At 41.0% G+C, this 23,588-nt stretch overlaps 1 protein-coding gene across 2 annotated transcripts in view; it reads right to left on the bottom strand.

Annotated features, from left to right (window-relative positions):
- Window positions 1–23,588, bottom strand: part of Cul1 (cullin 1) — a 65,053-nt gene that overhangs the window by 1,767 nt on the left and 39,698 nt on the right. For both annotated transcript variants that reach the window (XM_041632115.1, XM_041632114.1), the window contains exons 5-20: window positions 21,760–21,810; window positions 21,241–21,331; window positions 20,427–20,590; window positions 17,383–17,545; window positions 16,709–16,839; window positions 11,005–11,112; window positions 10,814–10,920; window positions 7,552–7,600; window positions 6,838–6,969; window positions 5,688–5,805; window positions 4,733–4,809; window positions 4,205–4,336; window positions 3,458–3,550; window positions 1,221–1,268; window positions 1,060–1,142; window positions 525–630 (exon numbers count right to left, since the gene is read on the bottom strand). In XM_041632115.1, coding sequence (XP_041488049.1) covers window positions 525–630; window positions 1,060–1,142; window positions 1,221–1,268; window positions 3,458–3,550; window positions 4,205–4,336; window positions 4,733–4,809; window positions 5,688–5,805; window positions 6,838–6,969; window positions 7,552–7,600; window positions 10,814–10,920; window positions 11,005–11,112; window positions 16,709–16,839; window positions 17,383–17,545; window positions 20,427–20,590; window positions 21,241–21,331; window positions 21,760–21,810 — 1,653 coding nt within the window. The remainder of the gene's footprint in view (window positions 1–524; window positions 631–1,059; window positions 1,143–1,220; window positions 1,269–3,457; window positions 3,551–4,204; window positions 4,337–4,732; window positions 4,810–5,687; window positions 5,806–6,837; window positions 6,970–7,551; window positions 7,601–10,813; window positions 10,921–11,004; window positions 11,113–16,708; window positions 16,840–17,382; window positions 17,546–20,426; window positions 20,591–21,240; window positions 21,332–21,759; window positions 21,811–23,588) is intronic.

The following is a 23,588-nucleotide window of genomic DNA, read 5'->3' as shown; positions in this document are numbered from 1 at the left end:
TGAAAATGGTTTAGCCATGGGGCTAGAGTGATGGCTCAGTGCTTAAGAGCGGGTTGGGTTCCCAGCACCTCCAGATCTCACAATGCTCCAGATCCTGGAGATCCAGCACCCTCTTCCGACCTCTAGGGGCACCAGTCACGCACATATCCTTACATCATATAGACAAAACACGCATTTAAAATAAACACACATCTTTAAAAAATGTTCTGGCCAACAGCACTAAAAAATAAAAAAAAGTTCTCTCTCTGAGGCTACGGAAGCTACCCACCCTTGCCCTTAGCTCTGCTATTCTCTTCCTTCTTCAATCTGCCAGATTTATCTGTGCCCCCGTATTTAGGCAGGAAGATAAGTTTATTTTCTTTGGGTAAATAAAATATTCCATTCCCAGAGAGCCATGTCCTGGTTTCAGGTGTTGTCATCTTTGGCGATCACGAGCCCTGTGTCATCCTGGCAGCGCTGCCAATCAGAGCACATGCGATGCAACACATCTCTCTCAGTGTACAGTACAGACATGGTTCAGTCACCTGAATCAGGAGTTTGCGGTCTTCCTCTATATTTTTGTGTGTGGTTTCTTGTTCCTGCTTCTGTTCCGTTTTCATTGGTACATTGATATTAACCCTTAATTTCTTACTGTCAAGACAACAGAGGAAATAGGTCACTCCCCCTCTTTCAGCACTGGACGTTTTGCTTCCCTGGACTGGGGCAGAAGGTGGTTCACACCCATCTCTTCTGCGTCACTGCTACCAGTCACCTAGGAACTGACCCTCCACCAATGCTTTGTAACCACACAGAGCTGAGACTGAAGTGACATTCGATCCCTAACCTTGGTCAAGTTAAAAACACCAAAAAATTAGACATAAAGGTCTAAACATTATTCTTTAAGAGTCACCCAAGAAGACTTACTTTCAAAATAAAGAGAAAACCAAAACAGCATCAAACAAAGCAAACTGGCAGGCAGCCACCAAGCCCCAGATTCCAGCTTCCCTGGTGTGTGCTGATCCTGAAGTATGCCCGATGCCAGGGGAGAAAATCAACAGCTATCTATTAGATTTTTCTTACTTTTTATAACCAAGGTATAACTTTATTAGGGTGTCTGGCTTCAATTCCACCTCATCAACATTTGCATTTTCATCTTCCAAGACCTAGAAAAAAATAACTGTTACTAGGCACATCCCAGGGAAAGGCTTTCTTTTAGCTTAATACAAAGTACACAAACATACCAGCAACTTTGACTTCAGTAAAATCTGTAGGACTTGTGCCAAAATGTCCTGCAATGAGACAGAAAGATGGTAAGCAAGAAGGAAGAACACTTCTCTCCAGGGGCTGTTTCAGAGACTCAGCTCACTGTCTACAGGATCAGGCCTCACCCCAAAGCAGAACCCACCCAGAGAAAGTAGCATGGCTTCTTCTTGGAGCTTCTTAATGACTTAGATGACCAATCATCAAAGGCATTAATAGTTTCCCATAAACATGGGACACAATTAAACCTACAGGAAATTATTCACTCCTTCAATGTTTGAAGGCTCACAAGAAATTTCTGTGGTGCTGGGGATCAAACCCACGGCTTTGTGCATGCCAGACAAGTAAGTGTTCTACCACTGAACTAAACCCATGAAAGCGCAAATACAACATCAAGAAGCCCCAGCAGAACCAAAGCTATACTGCATTCATGAGCATGCAGGGGTTCCGAGCCTTAGTGAACGCTGCATCATGTGACTGCTCAGCTGGAGGAGGTCTGGAGATTTCCAGCACCATCAGCCCCATGGGCACTTACTACCTAACCGGGACTCTTAACCGACATTAGACAGAGTTCTGCCCTCTTCATAATGCACCCATGCTGGCCTGAGGCTATGCAGGTAGTTTTGTCAGAGAAGCGGCTGCTACAAGCTGGAGCCTGAAGGAGGGCAGCTCCATAAGGGTATTCTAATACACAAAAGAACAGAAAGACTGGTGTGACCTTGAGGAAAAGGCCGTGTAGAGAGCAGAGAGTCAGACCTATCAGCCCTTCCAACCAGTAACAAAGGATAAAAGGCTTTATTAAAATAAATATGTGCACAGTGGTGCCGACACTGTGGCCATCAGTGTGACATGTGTCAACTAAAACACAAAACGAGCCTGGGATGACAGCTTAGTTGGAGGAGCGCTTGTCTAGCACGCACAAGGCCCTAGACTCGATCCCCAGTGCTGCATGGAAACAGGCACGGGGAGCATGCATGCCAGTAATCTGGTACTCGGGAATGTGTGGATAGAGGCGAAAGGACATTAAATTCAAGGCTATTCTCTGTCTACTTAGTGAGTCTGGATCATCCTGGACTAAAGGAGATCCTGTCTCAAAAACCAAACAAACCCAAACCCTCAGCCAAACAAAAACTAACGTGAATGGTTAAAGTTTGAAATCGTGTATCTGCTCCCAGCGCTCATGTAAAAGCTTAGCCTCGGAGCTGCAGGGATAGCTGAACCCCTGGGGCTTACTGGCCATGTGGTCTAGCCAAATGAAGAAGTTCCAGATTCAGTGAGATGCTGCCTCAAAATGATAGGGTGGAAATGGCTCAACAGCAACAGCTGCCTTCTAGTCTCCAACACACATGCACACAGTGCACGCACACACACACGCACGCACGCACACGCACGCACGCACACACACGCACACACACACGCGCACACACACACACACACACACGCACGCACGCATGCAAACAAATAAAGTACTGACACCTGCAAACCTTGTAGACAGAATATACTCAGTAAAATAAGGCAAGCACAAAAAGACACAACTTGATTCCACTTCTATGCCTGGTCCAGAAAAGAGTCCACTGAGATTAATGGGTGTTGGGTCCCTCCCTCCCTCTCCCTGCGCGCAGACAGAGTCAGTGACTGACTGAATGGGTTTAGAAATAAGAGCACTCCGTAACGCTCTTCCAATGCTGGCATAAAAGTCTGTAGGAATTCAGCTAGAATTGGTCCCCATCATCACAAGTGCTAGCCCACCATGCCTGCCCGAGCACCCATCTGTTTCCTCCAAAACATTTCCTCACAAACTTATATAGTCAAAAAAGCATTACAGTGGCGCATGCAGCTTCACAACCCAGATCTTAGTGCCTCTAGCACCAGGAATGTCCCACACATGAGCTTGAGATAAGTCAGGTTAACTTTTGGCCCAAATGAATCCTGCCTGTTATATAAACCTCCTTGACACAAACCATGAGTATACACTGGTCTTGCTGCCACCCAAGGTATGTCCAGAGGCCCCCGTAAAGAGCCCTCTGTGGATCTGGCCTGGTCCTTGGTGCCTTGTGGCCAGAGAAAGTTTGCTATTTTGGGGGATTTCTTTTATCATTTCATGCAGCAAACATGTATTAAGTCAAAGACACCCATGCCCTCTACTCTTTCTGCAACATCCTGACGAATACAGAAATGGCGACCTGCAAGCACAAAGCGAGTGGACGCGACAGGCTACCATTTTAATCTGAGTGCTGTCCGTCAGCTGCTGCACGGTGTAGGCGTCTTCTGTGTTGTACTGCAGCAGGATCGCCATCTGGAATGTGGATGCCTTCAAGGACCCCAGAGAAGAGAGAAATGTAAAAACGGGGAAAGGTCTCACAGGTACAACCGAGTTTCACAAGACAGTCTTCGAACAGATGCAGAACAGAGAAGGGAACACAAAGCGTCACAGGGCCAGGGTAATGTACAGTCTCCTTAAAGTCACCTTCGGAACACTGAGGGACTTCTCGTTTTCTCCTGAAACGTGTCCTCCTCTATACAAAGATAACTACATAAGCATCTCCATCCTTGTGCAAATCCACACCAGGTCTAAGACATTAATTATGAATTATATTTTTATATACAGTAGAATAAAAATGTTTTTTTGGTATACACCATGTATATATTATGTGTGTGTGTTCAAGTTGATAGAGACCTCCAGACCAGGGATAATGGCTGCCTCATCAACGCAAGGGTTGAAAGGTTAAACTAGTGCAGTTTAAGTCACCGTTCTAATGCTCAAAGCTCCAAGAAATACTTGCCCCCAGGCCAAAGAATACGAGCTCAGCTCACGTGACCATGACAAGCAAGCTTTACTTTCTACACTGCTTTGTCAGAGGATGGATCCCATCTCACTGCCCGAGTTATCCACCAGGATTTCTATAATTTGTCTTATTATCATTTAGTACTAAAGTACCCCTCCCCCATTCAAAGATGATTTTACCTGCAAAGTGTATCTGTTTTTGAAGCAATTGGTGACTAGTTCCCCTTTGGATAGTTGATACAACCATGTCAGTTTTCTGCCACTGTGACGGCTGGCGTAGAAAGCTGTAAATCGCTGATAACTGCGCTCCAGCTGGATGAAAGAAAGGCGCTGCATGGCATCGATAGCTCTACATTCTACAGTCAGCATTTCTAAAGAAAGCTCCCTGCCCCAAGTTCTGAGAACAAAATCAGTGCTCACAGAGAAGCTAGCTGTCGGGTGCAACTGTCTCGCGAGCACTGGAAGGAGCTGGAGAACAGAACCAAGCAGGGCTCTGCTTCAGCTCAGTAGGGACCAGAGAATTTACATGCAGTCAATGAGAGTCCCCACTTTACAGGAGGTGACCAGTCTTCCACTACCCAACCCAGCTCCATTTCACATTCTTTATGAACACTGCCCTGACTGCTTAGCAGAGAACTGCAGTCAGCACACCCACGGCCAGGCTGCCCCTCTCCACCCAGCTGAAAGAGACCAGGTAACAACTCTTACCTCTGACGGCAAGGCGAATGTGCAAGACTGCTGAAAGGGCCACGACCCGGAACTGAGGACCTGAATGCTGAAGTCCACTGCAGGTGGGAACACATTTAATTAATCTTACAAATTTAAAAATCCTCGTTTCACACACACAGGAAATGGTCAAAATTAAAAAAAATACATTAGAAGGCTTGCTTAAATATAAAATTAAGATCTGAACATAGAGTTTCAACTTATCCAACTAAAATTAGTAAAAATGGAAGCCTAACGTGGAGGTGCACACTTGTAATCCCAGCATCAGCCACAGAAGACCCATAGTCCCAGGCTTATAGGCTACACAGCCAGACGCTCTGTATCAGAAACTCTAACTGGAAGTTGAGCAGGAAGCTGCTTTCCTCCAGGACAACAGTTTCCACTTCATTGTCAAGTTAGAGTTCCAATCAAGTCTGCCTTGTTCAATTTCTCCCCCGCCCCCCTTGATATTAAGTTCACCCTGCTCAAGCCGTGTGTGGTGACCAAACACAAGGACACGGAAAGCTCCACAGCGAACAACTACACACATCAGAGCTGTGCAGCCTCACTGCTGTGAAGACAGGAGACGCATAAGCTAAGAGTTGGGGCAATTTCATCTTACAGACAACCTTGATGTTCACTAGCAAAACTGTTAAGCTTAATGATGACAGAAGTTCTGATTTGGGAAAAATAAAATTCTCAAACTTTCATCAAAAACATGAGAAGAAAATAATCAGAAATGCATTCAAACTAAGGTTCAAAAGAAGACTAGACAAAACAACTGCACACATCAGCAACGTCTGGTCCTGACAAAAGCTGCCATCCTACCATCCTGGGAGTTAGAAAACTCCTGCCTCTCTGGAATTCTGACACCATCCACCACCCTCACTCCGTACTGTCACTGCTCTCATCTCATGGAGAGCCCCAAAAAGTCCGTCTATGAGCACTCAATACTCACAGTCCAGTGGTTCTGAATTCGTTAGGTGCTTTTTGAACTGCTCATTCAGATCTTTGCTTACACCAATGTCTTGAAACATTCGCTGAAGTTTGGAGGTGTACTCAAAACCACAAGCTTGCTGAAATGAACCCAGGCAACTGTCTCATTAACTCTTACATAAACACGAATGTATACAAAGTCACATCATGGCTAAAACCCCTTCAATTACTTTTAAAACTTCTTTTTTAATTAAACTTTTTCATAAAATATATTCTGATCATGGTTTCCCCTCCTTCATCTCCATAAGCGAAGTTTTAGAGAAATCACAGTACAATATATCTTAGTTGTATGAAACTACTATTAGTGCTTAATCGCATCTTATGGTATAAATATCAAAATTAGCATGTCATAAAAAGATTAAAAATTGAACAATTATGTTTTCAATATACAGTAAGCATACTGCAACATTTAAAGCAAAGTGTTCTACCACTGCAACAGACTACAACTAGGCCATGATTAGAACCAGGTGCAGTGATGTGCATCTGAAAGCCTGGTACTCAGGATGTGGAGGCAAAAGGACCACACATTTGAGGCTAGCTTAGGCTGTCTTAAATGTCTCAAACCACCCCTTCTTTGTCCCAAATAATCTGTTTGTCCCTTATCCTACTACCAAACTGTCTCCTCTAGAATGTGCCTGAAGTTTAAACCTCTGGGCTGGAGGTGTTTGGAGTGATAAGCGGACGCTGCCCATGAGTGAAGAGGCTGGCTGCGAGACAGAAAGACTCTTCAGGAACAAGACCTGATACCCCAATTTTAGATTTCTTAGCCCCCAGAATGGAGACTTAATTTCTGTGCCTAAGTTATCTGGTTCATGGCATTTTGTTTTGGCAGCCTGAGCTAAGAAAGTCACTAAGCATCCACTCAAAGTCAACAAAGCTGAGTGTATGGGAAGCAGGTGAGGATAAGGAGATGGGGAGCAGAGCCCAGCTAAAGGGCCACGTAAAACAGAAGGGTCCCAAGACAGGGTTGCAAAGCAAAGAAAGCATTGTAGGCGTGGCTGGGAAGCAAGGCTCACACGCAGAAACTCCTCGTCCACTGACAGCATGGAGAGACTAATAAAGCCAACCAATAAAGCCCGACAAGTTGGAGCTCTGCAGGAAAAGAGCAGCACCTTTAACTTGGAGATCATGCTTGCTTCAGCGTCATCACTAGCACTGTTCTGATGCACCAGTCTCTTGGCAAGCATCTTTGCATAGAACTTCTGAAACACATCTTTGTCCTCGATGTACTTGAAGACCACCATCTGGCAAAGCCAGAGAAAGAACACATTAGTGAAATAAACTCTCAAGCGGATTATCTCTGGCTACCACCAGGAGCCAAGGATTGCTTGGTTTTGGGTGGGCCTGTGCACTCTCCTGTAGTCAGCATAAATTCACCTCAAAATGTTTATAATAAGTACTGCCATCCCTTCCTTGAATCCCAGTTGATTAAACTAGACTTGGTAGCAAGAAGCAAAGTACTAGGGCTGGAGAGATGGCTCAGTGGATTAGAGTACTTGCTGTTCATACAGAGGACCTGACTTCCCTTCTTAGCACATGGTGGCACACAACCATCTCTAATTTCAGTTCCAGGGAATTGGACACTAGGTACACATGTGGTGAATAAACATGTGCAGGCAAAATACTCATACACATATAATAAAATACATCAATCTTTGAAAAATTAAGTGAAACAAAAAAGGAAGCAAGGTACCAACACTGAAACTAGTAACTCAATTTTAGGAGTAAAGCCATAAATTCAAAATCAATGCCTTTCCTCTCCACATTTCAGGCTCCAGGTAAGCAGCCTCACAAAGGGCAATGGGGGTGCCCAAGAAGCACCTTACCACTTGATTGAGGGTGTCTTCTAGTTCTGCCTCTTCTGGGTTCTTGGAACTGAAATGTAAAAGGCACGATGTTTACAAACAAGCCACAGATGTGCACACACACTGCTCTGCCAAATTGGCAGGGCTACATGTGGTTTAAATGATGAGCTGCTGAGCAAGGGGAGGTCACACACTGTATCCGATCATGGAAGAGATTATAAATAGTCACGATATCTAAGATGAAAATCAACAGAATGATCAAGTTTTTCAAGATACCCATTTAATTGTCAGTAAATGAGCTTCATTCTTACAACTGCTCCCTACAATCTCTATACTTTTATTTTTAAAAAATGAAAATAACACATAGTTTCTGTTTAATTGCCAAATAATTAAAGACAATAAAAGGTATGAGCCATGGGTGAGGTATGCTTTCATCTGTGGTCATATCTTTAAAACTGATTAATTTAGTCTATGGATATAATAATTACACAAAGGTGAATTAACTAAGAGTAAATTGGTCTTTAAAAAAATTGTGAGTTCGAGACCGGCCTGGTCTACAGAGCTAGTTCCAGGACAGGCTCCAAAGCCACAGAGAAACCCTGTCTCAAAAAAACAAAACAAAACAAAACAAAAAACAAACAAAAAAAAATTTGGTAGAAGGATCCTGTGAAATGAACTGGTTTGCCTCAACTCTAGACAAAGAACTTCAGACCACTAAATGATGTAAAGAGCAGGAGATATGGTCTTGCCAAGAACAGAACACCAGTTGGTTATCTAATACCAAATGCCCAGCCCTGAAATCATATACATATCTGTAACATTATACAGACTGAGCAGGGTGTAGCTTTAGGAACACAGCCACAGCCATCACCCCACCACCAAACAACAACAACAAATAGCAATAATTAAAGAAAAAGAAGCCATTAAATTTGAAATTGTGTGGGTGGGGGTATAATGTGGAAGGGGGTTTGGAGGGAGGAAAAGGTATATTATAAGCTCAAAAAACAAGAAAACAACAAAAAACCCAACTCAAACAGAAAAAAAACGAGCTGGTCACTAAACAATCTCTAATCAATGTGATCTGTTGCTGTTTTCAGACCCCTCCCGACCACCCGTGCTATCATCCAACTCATGGAAATCCTCCTGCCTCAGCCTGAGTGCTGGAATGACAGGCGTGCACTGTCATGCACACTATGAAAAGGGGGTTCTCAAGAGATGTGGCTCAGCAAACCTGGCCTTGTCCTGTCTTGGCAAGTCAGGTAGTTTGTTCTCTCCTTGTGGCTCAATGCCAACTAGACTTTGCTCACCAACACACGCTTGCTAAAGGAGCTCTCTGGAATGTCGTTACCATTCAGTTTTAATAGCCATAACTAATTGGTTGAAGACAATTATGGGCACACAATTGTTCTGTTACACAAACTGAAGGCCTCATGGAGTAGCTCTGAATTTAAGTCACTTAATCATCTACAACGGCCTGAGAAGCAGAATCAGGTCCGAAGAGGCACAAGTGTAAACTCCTTTCTCCAAACCAGCAAGATGGCGTTTCTCGCCAAGACTGATGACCTGAATTTGATGCCAACACTGTAGAAGGAGAGAACTGATTCTGCAAGTTGTCCTCTGACCTCTACAGATGCACCGTGACACACAGCCCCCAAAATAAGTAAATAAAACACAATATAAAATTTAAAGTCCCTTTTCCTCATTGGAAAGAATACATAATAAGTGCATCTGACTAGAATAGTGTATCAGGCCAGCATGACAATACACAGAAAGATAATGAAATACTCAAGTTCCCACTTGCTCTGAGAGGACAGTTTTCTTGCAAAACTAAAAGCAACGGCTATTATAAAGTAATTAATTTTTAAAAATAGAGATAGCAAGTGACCTTTACTCAATGTTTGCCCACCAAGTACCAAGCAGACAGCACAGGCACCACTGGGCCACCATCACAGTCCAAAGATGCTGTTCATTTGTTACCTTAGAAAAAAAAATTTGTGCATGTGTGTGTGTCTGGTTGTCTGTATGAGCATTATATACCCACAGGAGCCCACGGAGGCCAAAAGAGGCCACATTCTCTGGAACTACAATTATAAGTGTTTGTGAGCTGCCCAATGTGGACACTAAGAACTGAATTCAGGTCCTCTGCAGGGAGGAAGTGTCCTTAACAACTGAGCCATCTCTCTGGCCCTGATGGTGAGACTGTCTCTGCTCACATTGGCATTTGTGGGTGTTCTCTTAAGAACACCCTTAGAGAGCTTTTAAAAATACAATATATTGGCACCATAACCAGGGGGTCTGTGTCCCCTGCATAGCATTTGGCGATATGGCATGTGGGACACTGAGGCAACCTTGAACATTTTTGGACCAAAAGAAACTGTGATAGGGAGAGAAGCGGAGAGAATCAAGGCATACACAAGTAGGGGAACATAACACAGAGGAGGAAGCCATGCCTGACCACACCTCCTCCATCTCAGAACACAGGTAAGAAGATTAGGAAAAGTGTCAGGTAAGACATAAAGTGACTGAAAAATACACAGCACAACAAACGAACAAAGAAAAACAAACTTTAAAGTATACAGATGGCCAGACATGGTGGTTCACTCCGTAAACCCAGTATGTGGAAGCTGTGCATAGGACTGGTGGGAGTTGAGGCTAGCCTGTGCTACCCAGCAGCTCTGTCAAAAGCCAAGTTTGGGGGGCTGGAGAGATGGCTCAGTGGTTAAGAGCATTGCCTGCTCTTCCAAAGGTCCTGAGTTCAATTCCCAGCAACCACATGGTGGCTCACAACCATCTGTAATGACGTCTGGTGCCCTCTTCTGTCCTGTAGACATACACACAGACAGAATATTGTATACATAATAAATAAAAAAATATTTAAAAAAAAAAAAAGCCAAGTTTGTAGACCAAAACATAAAGCGAGTCATAGCATTCAGGCTTCTGCTGTTCAGAGCCAGTGGGAGCTGATGCAGGGTTCAACAAATGTGATGCATTGCAAGCAAATGCAAGACAAATACTGATTCCTCGTATAAAAATTGAGGTTTAAGGGCTGGAGAGATGGCTCAGTGGTTAAGAGCATTGCCTGCTCTTCCAAAGGTCCTGAGTTCAATTCCCAGCAACCACATGGTGGCTCACAACCATCTGTAATGAGGTCTGGTGCCCTCTTCTGGCCTGCAAGCATACACACAGAAAGAATATTGTATACATAATAAATAAATATTTTTTTTTTTTAAAAAATTGAGGTTTACATAGGGGTACACAAAAAAACACAAAACCCAGTCAGTACCTTTTCTTCAACAAGGAGTCACAGTACCGAGCAAGCAGCTCAGGAGATTTACTAGATGACTGTGCCATTTTGGTAACCGCATTGTTGTTTATGAAGCGACCGCAAGCCTGTGTTATAGAAAAGACAGTTAGAGGAAAGGTGTCTTATTCATACACACTGAGCAGGCAGCACAGCGACATGTTACTGCTTACCTTATCAAGTGCAGCCACGAAGCCAGCGTCATTGTTGAATGCTGACATCACCAGGGCATTGTATTTCTTATGAACATCCAGAACGGTCTGCACATACATCTTCGGGTCCTTGGTCGAAGGGAAAACAGGAAACACACAGGAATTAAAGTGCATATTCTGCTGATACTGTAAAACATTCTCCAAGTTTTTACTATATCTTCAAAGAAGTTAGTAAGATCAGAATGCATTTGGTTCCACAACACACAGGACATCATATTTATGTATAAAACAAAACAATTCTCCAGATTAAAAATTAAATACCTTTAAAAAAAATGGAAAAGATCATGAAAATATTTTCTCTTTCAAAATGACAGCAGGTCTGAACACAGGTAGGGGATGCACAACGGCAACTGTGCCACCAAGGCAAGGGACAAGCACTGGGAACGTGGTGGTGGGCAACAGAAACTCTTCAGACAAAAGAGCATAGTGGAAGATTAGTCCCCAGGGAGAGCGTGTTGCTAAAGGAGACAAACAGTACTGGTGGAAAATAAAGGCGATGGACGATGGAGGAATCGCACGGTATCAAGTGTTGATCAGCAGTCAATGTTTGCAGGCCAAGGCAGGTACCGCTTCTAATGCCTATTTTAGATGGTTCGCGAAGGTACACTTCTTACTGAGTAAGTGGCAGCAGAGCCAAGCAGGGACTCAGGTAGATGACTCCTGAATCTGACATGTTCTCTTCATGTCAGTTTTCAGAATGGAAAAGGCCCAGCTAATGAACACATGGCAGAAAGGTCTTTGACTAGCCCTTCTAACACTGGAGCTACAGTTACAGAAGTGAGCTGTTCTAGCAATGCCTCCAAATTCCCCATGTGTCACTTCACAGCTGATACTTAGGAGACAGTATTTCTCTATGTAGCGCAGACTGATCACAGACCTGTGATCTTGTTGCTTCCCCTGCTGGGATTACAGGTATACCACTGTGTCCAGACCCCAGTTCCTGACACACTCTCATGTATAATTCAGAAATGAGAAAAGAGAAACCCTTGAATACAAATTACTTTACATTTTTTGTAAAATATTATGCAATTATTCTCTATAAGTAGCAGGTATGTATTGTTTAAAATACAATAAATGCAAAATTATAATAAAAATATATAGTGTGGTAATATAATTTCACTGAGATAGAAAGATAGTCTTTACCTGATATAGTCATATAACCTGGCACCTGTCTCATGACAATTATTCCTGTGTGTTGCACAGATGGTACAATTCTAAAGAAAGCATCCAAGAGCACCTACAAGCTAAGTATGCATGCACCTTACTTCATATGGGTTTTTCTTTTTTAAGCAATGCATTTTTTTCCTTCGCTTGATTTAATTTTGGTTTGTCATTAAAGCCCATATTCCTTTGGTGGATTCAGGTTTTACATTGCTTTCTGATCTCACATCAAATTCCTACAACGCTCACACACTCTTCCCTTACAATCTCTACAGTTACTCGTTTTACAAGGAACTCTCTCCTACAGTGAGCATCCAAACAGGAAAATGCAGTAACCACTATTGGACCACTCAGATCCCATATGGAGGTTAGCATCCTTGCTAAGAACCAACTGAATACCAAAACTGCCAATTTAAAGACTCAAGATTGCTTATAAAACCTGTCACTTTGGGGACTACCACTCACAGAATTCATAAAAGGAATATTATGTATATATAGAGAGAATAAAAGGAATATTATGTATATAGACGTTCTAGAACTTAAATGAACGACTCAAGCTTAGCAGTGGAGGGGTGATAAGCTCATTTATTGAGAAGGCAGATGATGAGACTGCATAGTGCCTTTACCACGAGCTCTCGCCTCTCACTGTGGCTCCTACAAGAGCTGGCTTTAGTCTTCCCCCCAGGCACCAGCTCTCCTACTTGACTACAGATAGATTCCTGGACACCAGTGCTGACTCTACATTCACCGTAACGTGCTAGGAGAATTACAACCCTTACTTTGGCTTTTTCTCTTGGATTCGGAATTTAGAAACAAGTTTTTCAGTAAATGCCCGGAAGAAATTCCCATATGGAGATGCAAAGCTTTGCAAAGAATAAAGCAGCTTGCAGACTGAGTCTAGATTCTTCATAATAGAGAAGACCCAGCAGAGTAGGCTGACATAGTGAAATTGACAGGAACCCTCAAAATAATGTGCCAAGATAGAAGTCCCGGAAAAGCAGCTTTAATAATTTCATTATTATCGTGTGTACGCATGACATGCTGGAATATCAACATAGCACCAGCGTGGAATGGAGATGACAACTTTTTGGGGTCTGTTCCTTTCTTTCATTGTGGACCCGAGGAATCAAACTCAAGATGTCAGGCCTTTGGCCTCCTTCCCATCAAGCCATCACGCTAGTCCTGGGTTTTGTTTTTTGTTTTTGTATTTTTGGGGGGCAGGATCTCAATATTCAGGTTATTTGCCTATGACTACATAGCCAAGGGTAGCCTTCCTGCCTCTGCCTCCTGAGTGGAAGACTTACAGACATGTGCTACCACATGTCTTTGAGGAAAAAAATTAGGTTTAGGTGGTGCACGCTTTAATCCCAACACTTGGGAGGGAGATGACTTGGGAGGGAGATGACTCTGTGACTTCAAGGCCAGCCTGGTCTACAGAGTGAGTTCCAGGACAGCCAGGGCTACAGAGAAACCCTGTCTCAGAAAACAAACAAACAAAAAACAAAAAGAAAAAACAACCCCAAAACAACAACAAAACCCAAAATGAACATAATAGTGCTAAGACTAATTCACATCCATAGTAGTACATGAGAGGATTCTTTTTCATGTAAGAAAAATAACTTCTCTCAGTCCCAAAGGACCTTATTCAATGTCCATGATTCTAAAAGCTGTTATTACATCCATGACTGCCACATCTAACATCTAGATCACAGTCCCCACCAACTTTGCACAAATTGCCCTCCAGAGCCCTTGTGATTGTCTATTTCCTAAGCTAACAATGATGGACTGTCCCCGTCACTGTCATTTTGTCTCAGTTGTTTCGACAGAGCCTATTGCTGTTCTTACAGCCACTCTTATTAATTTCAACCACTTTCTAGATGAAGTAATGCTCTGAATACAAATTTGGTCTTATCAAGTGCATGGTTATTAATAATAACACCCTTGGCAGCTTTCCTTGTGCCCTTAGGGTGGAGCTGACATTTACATGCTTGCAAGTTCTCCCAACATCTGCTCAGCCAGCTCTACCTTCCCAGTCTCTCTTTTATCCTCTGTTTTACCTCTTAGACTGTGCTTGTCTGGCATAGGTGACTGAAGACAGTCCGCATTGACCTTTGGCCTCTACATCCATCTCTACATACACGTGTAAATACCCCCAGTTCGAATGCACACACAAGGTGGACCAACAACACTGGTCTTCCAAAAGGCCTGAGGCATTGGGGCATCATAGTAAGATGACCTGAGACAAGAGGAGACTACCCTAGCCTGTATAGTAAGACTCAAGACGCTACATCTGAGGATCAGCTGTGATACTAAATACTATAACACGCAATTCCTTTGGAACCAGAATACTGTTAAAGGAATAAACTGGGATTCTACAGGTTTTTAAAGAAACATTTCTCACTATTTCTACGTATAAATTTGTGTTCTCAACATCTTTTCAACCTAAGCCTAGAGCCACCTTGAAGGGCAAAGTTTGCACCTGCATTTCTCACAGGGCTACGGGCTAATGAGAGCCAACTGTTACATGAGTTTTTCTGTCACAAAGCAGTTAACCATACACTACAAGATACATGATCCCTCCTCAACACTGACCTTACCTTTGGATAATTTGCCTTTGGGAAGTTAGGGGAAAGAAATCAACGTTTGTTCCCAGGAAAAAGCAAACACATCATATAAACATCTGGGGGCAAATGTGTGACCCTTCTCCATAAGCACCTGGTATTCAGCCTAACTTTGCCTCCATATAAATCATCTATCACAGCATAAAGCCGAAGTCTCAGAAACACTCTCACCGCAAACCATCAACTGCAGAGAAAGGAACAACAGGTTGTTTGCAGCACACACACTATATGCTTAACCCCGAATTTCCTTTCTCTATCAGCCACCAAGACACCCCACGACCATGAGTGTTCAGGAATATAAATTTTTTCTTTCCTTTCTCTCTCACTTTCTTTCCTGCTTTCCTTCTTTACTTTCCTTTATTCCACATAAGACAGATTCTACACAGTTCTGGCTGTCCTGAAATTCAATGTGTAGACCAGGGAGGCCCTGAACTCAGAGATCCATCTGCTCTGTCTCTTGGGTGCTGGGATTAAAAGTGTGTTACTATGCCTATCTATAATTAATTTTGATATTAACTAATTGGGGAAGAAAAGGGAAATAAACATGTGACTTAGCACAAACTTATATTTTCTTAATGGACTGTTTTTCCTTTGACCAATAAGCAGAAATAAGACTGCATGTGGCGTAAAGTCTGAAAGAGAGACAAACGCCAGTGCTTTGAGATGCTCTACCTCATCTTAGTATTACAACCTCTGTTTGCTCCTTTTTGCTCCAAACATTTATGCCTGGCCTTTGAACAGTCAGCTCTAAGTTCCAGACATAATGAACAACTTCTGGGTTTGTTTGTTAAGATATGGTCTTATTCTATAACCTAGGCTGGTCTAAAACTGACCAGGTAGCTTAGGATTCCATCCGATCAAAGATGGGCAGCAACAAACAACTTCAGTGACAGATTTCTAGCTGGCCTTGAACCAACCGGGGCTCACTTTAGTACTGCCACTGCACAGCACAGTGTACATTAGAATTTACTTTGATGTGGTATAAAGACTGACATGGGAATGAACTGTTTCCACAGTCAGTTTGCTTACAGAAGCGTTAAAATCTTTCTTTTGTTGGGGAAAAAAAATGAGTATCCTGGATATAAAATGATAGCTTGGTCAGGTTAGATTAAAAATAATACTGTATATTTTTCTTTTTTTGTTTCATGGCAAAGAAAAAAAAGTTAAAATATTCTTGTTCACCTGCGGTCACAGACCTATCACACACAACCTTAAGGTAAGCAATGGCCCAGTATAACGCCCTCTTCTGGCTGCTCTGGACACTGTACCTAGGAATATAAACCCACTTTTGACACAGTGAAAAACACATAAATAAAAACAAAATGAACAAACAAATAAAAAATAAGAAGCTAGAAAGATCACTCAGTGGTTAAGATCACTGGTTGGCCCTTCCAGAGGATCAGGTGGTCAGTTCCCAGCACCCACATAATGGCTCACAACCATTCTTAACTTCAGTTCCAGGGAGGTCTGCAGGCCCCTCTATTTACCTCCTCAGGCATACAAACACTCAGGCAGAAACACTCATACATACTAAAACAAGACAAAAATAAAACAGGAGATTATTAATTCTTATAAAGGTGCTGGAGAGGGCTGGTGTTGGTTGTGTAAGCCTTTAATCCCAGCACTCAGGAGGCAAAAACAAAGAGGCAGGTGGATCTCTGTAAATTCAAGTCCAGCATGAGCTACACAATGAAATCCTGTCTTTAAAGGGGAAAAAAGATGCTAGAATAATTTAAGGATTTTGAGAACTTCCTACTTTCAAAAGTCAAAACAGGCTCTGTGGGCATGTCAGTAAAATCTTAACTACAAAGATGCACGGCATACATCTGCAGTTGGCATGTGAAAATAATGGGCTCAACTGCATTCAGTCAGGCACTACTTACATTTAAAGCAGCTTCTCCACACTTCTCAATTGCTGCAAGACCCTGATTATGAATATGTGTCTCTAGAAGTTTTTTCAATTCTCCTAGGCCATCCTGAATTCTAGATACAAGATTATACATGCGGCCCAAATCTGAAAGAAAAAAGGAGCCAATTTTATGCATGGAAACCAACTGTGCATACCTGTTCTGCTTATTACAAGCTTATATCAAGTGAAGATACTGAGAAACAAGAAACCAGCTAGATCTGGTGTGTTTTGTTAAACCTGACAATGGAGTCAGGCTATTAGAAGTTTATTTCTCCTTTACCATGAGAATCCACTAATGTAACAACAGAGAAAAAGTACTCAATACCTTCTAAAACCCTAATGAGATACTATGTTCCAAAAGGTACTAAAATTATTGTTTTTAAGTTAAATAAGCTTAATATAGATACCCATTTCAACTATAAGTAATGGAGGGATCCCCCAAATAGTCACTTCATATATGTGTTCAATCTATGATGGTTAAAGATGGGAAATCCTAAATCCCACAGCAATGTGACCAAACCACTAACAGTTCCCATTAGCATGGGAACTTTTCATTTTGTCAAAGGAAGAATACTCAAAAGAACAAAACAAAAAATCTGTCCACCATTTAGTAGTTCCAACAAAAGTATAGGAACAAATTATATTCACCTTCATTCTTGTCAGCATCCAACAAATTCTGGAACTCTGTGTGGAAGATTTCCAAGTGTTTTTCGATGAGGACCTGCTCACACTTCCGTGCTAACTCATCCTGCGTGCTTTCATGGAGGTAAACTTGCACTCTCCGCTGTTCCTCAAGCAAACGAGCCTCAGCCTGTGGAGAATTCCATCAAACCATTCATGGTTTGGTTTACTTTTAAAGAATTATTACGTGAACAATGACACATTAAATTCACAAATATGCTCTAGTAAAGTATGATTAAGAAAGGGGGAAAGGACTTCAGACCGCAGGGTGGCTGACAACTGACTGCTATACCTCTGGTATGCTCTACTCTCTTTGCAATGCAGGCTCTAATCCTTCAAGTGCCCTAAGAACATTATTTAAATTCATAGTTCAACTGTCTTCATACCATTTTTCTTTGGGTAAGTGGTATTTCACATTTTGTGACCACAAGAGAAACCTACAGGTCTTTCCACATGTGGACACTGAATTAAGAAGCACTACTTTGGTCTGAAAGCTGTTTGAAGTAAAGGGTCACACCAATATAATCTCAGAAATGACCACTCAGGAATAATAATCAGCAGTAATGAGGAAAAAAAAAAAAAGGAAGGAAGGAGAGGGAAGAAAAAGGGGGGGGGAGAGAATATGGATATAGATATTGTGTTTCTCTTGCCAATTACTGAACATGTGCCTCAAAAGCCCACTTGGCCACTTAAGAATCTCAACTTCTTGGATTTCTTTTCAAGGAAAAGAGGCTAACAGACAATATAACGCAACAGAAACCCAGGTAAAAGACAGTGTACTTTAGAATCTGTCACCAGAAATGTGTGTGGCGCAGAGTCACTGAGAACTAACATGATCAGAGTAAGCTAGAAATGTCAATGACAATCTCGAATTATTCAGGTGACCTGAATAAAAAAAGACAAAAGCTTATTTTACTCTCCACAGAGACCTCTCAGATTTGGTATAACTGTGGATAAATCTGGAGAATTATCATTGGAATTGAATAAACATTCAATACCAAGAAACAACTGAATAGGCAGAGCTTAGATCATCAAAAGTAGGTAGTTATTAAAGCACAGGAAAGCTAGAGCCGCAGCATACACTCACACACACTTGGCAGAGTAAATTTAAACACAACAAACTGCATATGTATCACAAAGCCTCAACACAGAATGACCTCTAACCTCTAACCAAGTATTAAGTACAGCAAAAAAGTCAGGACAAGGGAAAAGATAAGCCACAAAGAAAAGTTTTGAAGTTAGTAAATTTCTAGTGAGAAACTTAGTTAAAATTCAATATATAATTTATAGCACACTATAAATGAAATATCCACTAAAATATACTAAACCATTAATGCTTAAGTTCAAACAAAACAAAGAAAACAGCCACTACCAGTATCCCCAAAAGAGCCTGCAGCAACATTCCAGTCTAAGTGTCCCAGGCTTGTGGGTTTGTCACTGCATATTTCACAGAGTCTTTAATTTGTATTTTTGTTTCTACAGAGTTCTTTCTTCTGGAACAATAAAATTCCAGGTTCAAGCTCCGCTAATGGGTTTCATTCCATCTGATAGTGAAGAGCAAGAGCAGACACACTGAAGCACCGCTCTTCCTGTTTTAAGTTACACCCGTTTCTTGGAAGAACGCAGGCCATCCTGTCCAGGAACACAAAGCTTTTACTCCTGCTCAGAAGGCTAGGCTTTGATGTCCTTGGGGGTTGGTAAGCAAACTAATGAGGTAAATTATCTTATGTGAAAGAGTGTTCAGGCTCCATGTATGTACACTATGTATTCACAGAGGCCAGAAGGTTGCTGGATCCTTTAGAACTATGGTTACAGATGGCCGTGAGCTACCATGTGGGTGATGGCTGTGAGCTACCATGTAGGTCCTCTGCAAGAGCAACACCTATTCTTTTAACTGTTGACCAATCTCTCCAGCCCATATTATTTTTAAATAATAAAAAATAATAGGAATATAGAATATTCAAACAAGTCCATTTTTTTTGTTTTTAATAGGTCAGATTAGTCTCAATCACATGAGATATATTTTAAAGTGTTAAATGGCTTGTAGCTATTTAGCCATCAAAGCCATCCTTAGATGGACCATCAACTGTTTGCACTAAAATACTCCTGATGACAGCAAACTAACAGAGACCCCCCCCACACACACAGAGACTGTGAACACCTAGCCCAAATAGGCTGTTGAAAGCAGGGCATTTCCTGAAAGCTCATTTTTACCTAATTATTATTCTACTGAGATATACTGTACTTGATTGTTTTAATATTGTACGTGTGTTATAACTGCAGAAGTGAACAGTGGCAGAGGAGAGAGCATGCAAAGCCTAAAGGTATTCACTGCCTGGCACTGCATAACAGAAAGCTTGCTGACTCCTGACAGTCACTCCTCAGACACTACATTCAGAAGACCTGAATTTCCAAGAAAGAGCAAAGAAAAATCTTAGAAATTCATAGAAAAATAATCCCATAGTAAAATAATGCATGGAGGACACACAGCTCTATCTTGGTCTTCTCCAAAGTTAGAATCTAGATCCTCCTTCCTAATATAATCTAGATCCTAACATAATCTAGATCCTCCTTCCTAATATAATCTAGATCCTAATATAATCTAGATCCTCCTTCCTAATATAATCTAGATCCTCCTTCCTAATATAATCTAGATCCCCCTTCCTAATATAATCTTCAAGACTAAGCTACAGAATATTAAGGAATATTTAAGAGAAAAGCAGAACAAACAAACAAACAAATAGCAAGTCTGGGAATATCTGCTTAATATTTTCTCACTGACAAATTTTGAGGGCCACTCAAGAGGTGATAATTCAGAACATGAAAGACATGCACAAAGGGAACACACATTCATGGTTTTCAATTTGTAAAAGTCTCTCGGAGAGTTATAGGAGTTAAACCTGCTGGACACAGTGTGACTCGGTGACAAGTCTGATTTGTAAAGGAACATTGCACTGCCAAGAACTCACTGAAGGAGCAATGACTGAGTTACATACTATGTTTAAGCTTACCTTTTTCATATATTCAGTTACTGGGTTCTGCTGCAAGAATTCAGTACTTTCTCTGGTATAAAATCTCTCTGTGTCAGCCAAAAATTGAGATTCAAAGGATTCTTTATACACTGTTAACGTAGGGCCCTTTGCAAATGCGTCATCTTCATTCAGTCCCAATTCCACTAGAAAAAAATATGAGCTATATTTCAATTATCCTATTTTTTGTTATTATGTCACAGATAATACTTTGGTGTAGCATTTGGTTTAAGTTACACTTGAAAGATCAATGTGAAATGGAGGGTTATATGATAACTGTTATTCACTAGTATTGAAATATACTTGTTTTGATAAAAGAAAAACAAAACAAAACAATAAACTCCAAGATGTATAGCAACAAATCACCTCTATCTAGGCCAGGGACACTGCAAAATTACCACAAATTCAGCCAGAAAAAGTTCGTTTCCAAAAGTGATCTAAATAGTGCACTTTCACAAAAAATGCAAACCCACTAGGACTTGAACTTGATGTCATTTAATCAGTGTCTCAACCTCAATTTTTCAAGCTGATAGATTTCTGGTTATTATTTAGCTCCAAGACAATCACATTAAATATAAGTATTTACTCATGAAAGCAGCGAAGAAAATAGTTCAATTTTATCAATAAAAATTACCTTAAAGTACAGAGATTAAATAGCTATGATTTATAAAATTATTGCTTAAAAGTACTTTAAAATGGAATAGCATTCTTGATATTTAAATGTTTTTAAACGAATGTTAGAGAGCTATCAGAATTGCCATGTGATATGAAAACTGAATAAAGACAAATTATTTACCATAAGATTGTACAACTCCACTAATTAGTCTTGTATTGATGGTTTCTCCATTTCTTTCCTTTTCAATCAGTTTTAAAACAGCATTTGTTACCTTTAAGAATATAGAAAACATATTAGGTAGACACAATGTACCTTACATATCCTTTAAACATTTAGAGCCATTAACTAATACAAGGTAACAAATATTTTAGGGGATGGGCATGCACACGTGTGTGAGTGGAAACCAGAGGACAAGCTCAAGCACTGCCCCCCAGGAGTCTCCGGGATCGGGAGTGATCCACTTTGTCGGTCAGACCCTACTCTCCAGGGCTAGGCTCACTGGTGGGCATTGTATACCTGCTCTCTATGGGTGCTGGGGATCTACCCACCCCAGGCCCTCATGCTTCATGGCAAGCACTTCCCTGACTGAGCCATATCCCCAGCCCAACAAATACTCTTTAGATAGTCAAAGGCTTGAGAATCAAGACAGAAGTGGGAAATATTTTTAAAACAAAATACACAACACTTCACAGTAGATACCTGTTTATTCAATGGCCTGAACAAACAATCTCTCCATGTCACCAATGCAAGCTGGAGGAAAAGGGGAAAAAGATGTATTAAATAACTATATTTCACCATGGTTCCCAAAAACTGGTCAAACGGTAATTTGAATTCTTAATTTTACAAAAATTCCTAGATCACAACGTAGTAAAAAAATCTATTATCACAATGAAATCAGAGCCACCCTTTCAAGCTAATCACTTTGTACAGATGTTTACCAGCTCACATTTAACTGTCAAGTTCTAAAAGAACATTCTGATTTAAGGTGGACATTGTATCAGCTTAAGAACATTCTGATTTAAGGTGGACATTGTATCAGCTTAAAAACCAGTAGTAGACTCACCCTATCAATGTTTTCCCTGGATCAAACAATTTCAACTAGATACACCTGATAAAAGTAATTCCAGTTACTAACACGGTTTCCTAATACATCAAGATAAACAACAGAGAATATAAAAATCATCTTTTATATCTGGATTGTGTATTTTTAGTGCAGTTTCTTGTACATAACTTACTAAAACCTCCTATTGTACTTATGTCTTCACGTGACTGTGTAAGACATACATTTTTATGTGTACATGGTATATGCTTGCATGTATCTATGGATACACACACAGATGGAGACTCAAGTGTTCCTGAGCCATCTTATCTCCTCAGCCCCTCCTGATAGAAGCATTTTAATGTGAATATATAAATACCATGGTCCATTTTTACATTCTTAATTTTTTCACAAGTGTTATACTAAGATTAATTACTGCAAAAATGGTTTCTGAAAGAAGAAAGAATTCATACATGATTTTTAAACTGTTGGGAGAGGTTTAGAAAGTTAAAACAGAACTGAAATTTACAACACTTTAACACAAACAAGAAATTAATTAAACAAAAATGTCATTAGTCTCCTTCCCAATTTAACTAGAGATAAAATTAAGCTTGTAGAAGTATGTATTTTTGAAAATATTACATACAAATTTAATCTATAAAAAGTATTTTCTAAGTAGTGTCTCCAAAAAAATGAATTCCATAAAAGCAATATTTAAATTTTTTGTTTGCCTGTTTTCCCTCCCTATGTAAGTAAGCACTGGCTATGTATGTAGATCAAGCTGGCCTCATAGAGATCTGCCTGCCTCTGCATCCTAGAGCTGGGATTAAAGGTGTGTGCCACCAGGCCCAGAATTATTAGGAATTCTTGACTGTGGTCTGCCAAAGGGCTTAGAAGACTGAGCCTCACTGTCCAGAAGAGAAGCAATTTGCAGATGTATGCTTAACCCTAATCCTCTTCCCTCAGGTAGGAGTAAGGCAGCAGTGAAAATACAAGGCTGTGGTTATCAGCTTCTAACAGAGCCCCTACACTTTAAAAAATAATTTGTTCCAGCTATTTTCTAAATTACCAACCACATCCTTAGACAGACATAACCCAGCTCTGGATGATTGTCACTTCAAAGGAAGGAAGTCAAAGAGCAAAAGAAGGCAAAGAGGCAAACCAAAGAAATTTCAGAATAGGTTGGCATAACAAGTCTTGGTGTCAGACTTCAACATATTAACAATGAAATCAACTTGGATTCCCTGGGTGATTTGGAAGGAAACCAATAACTTTCTCTATTTAAAAGAATTAATTATGAAAAAAAAAAAAAGAGACTCTGGGCCTAAAATAAAACCAGAGGCTGAAACCATAGGCTGTAACTGGCCCACTGAGCTTTGATACAAACTAGCAAATGACTGGAGCAGGCTCTTGAAGCAGTGCACTTGGGACACAGATAAGAATACTATAATACTATTTCTAGGTGGGGGCGGTGACTGTCCTCTGCTAG

Source organism: Microtus oregoni, unplaced genomic scaffold (genome assembly GCF_018167655.1).
Source record: "Microtus oregoni isolate MIOR12 unplaced genomic scaffold, Mior012 000040F_ref0000088, whole genome shotgun sequence".
In the NCBI taxonomy this organism is placed as follows: Eukaryota; Metazoa; Chordata; class Mammalia; order Rodentia; family Cricetidae; genus Microtus; species Microtus oregoni.
This window is presented reverse-complemented; position numbering and strand designations above follow the sequence as displayed.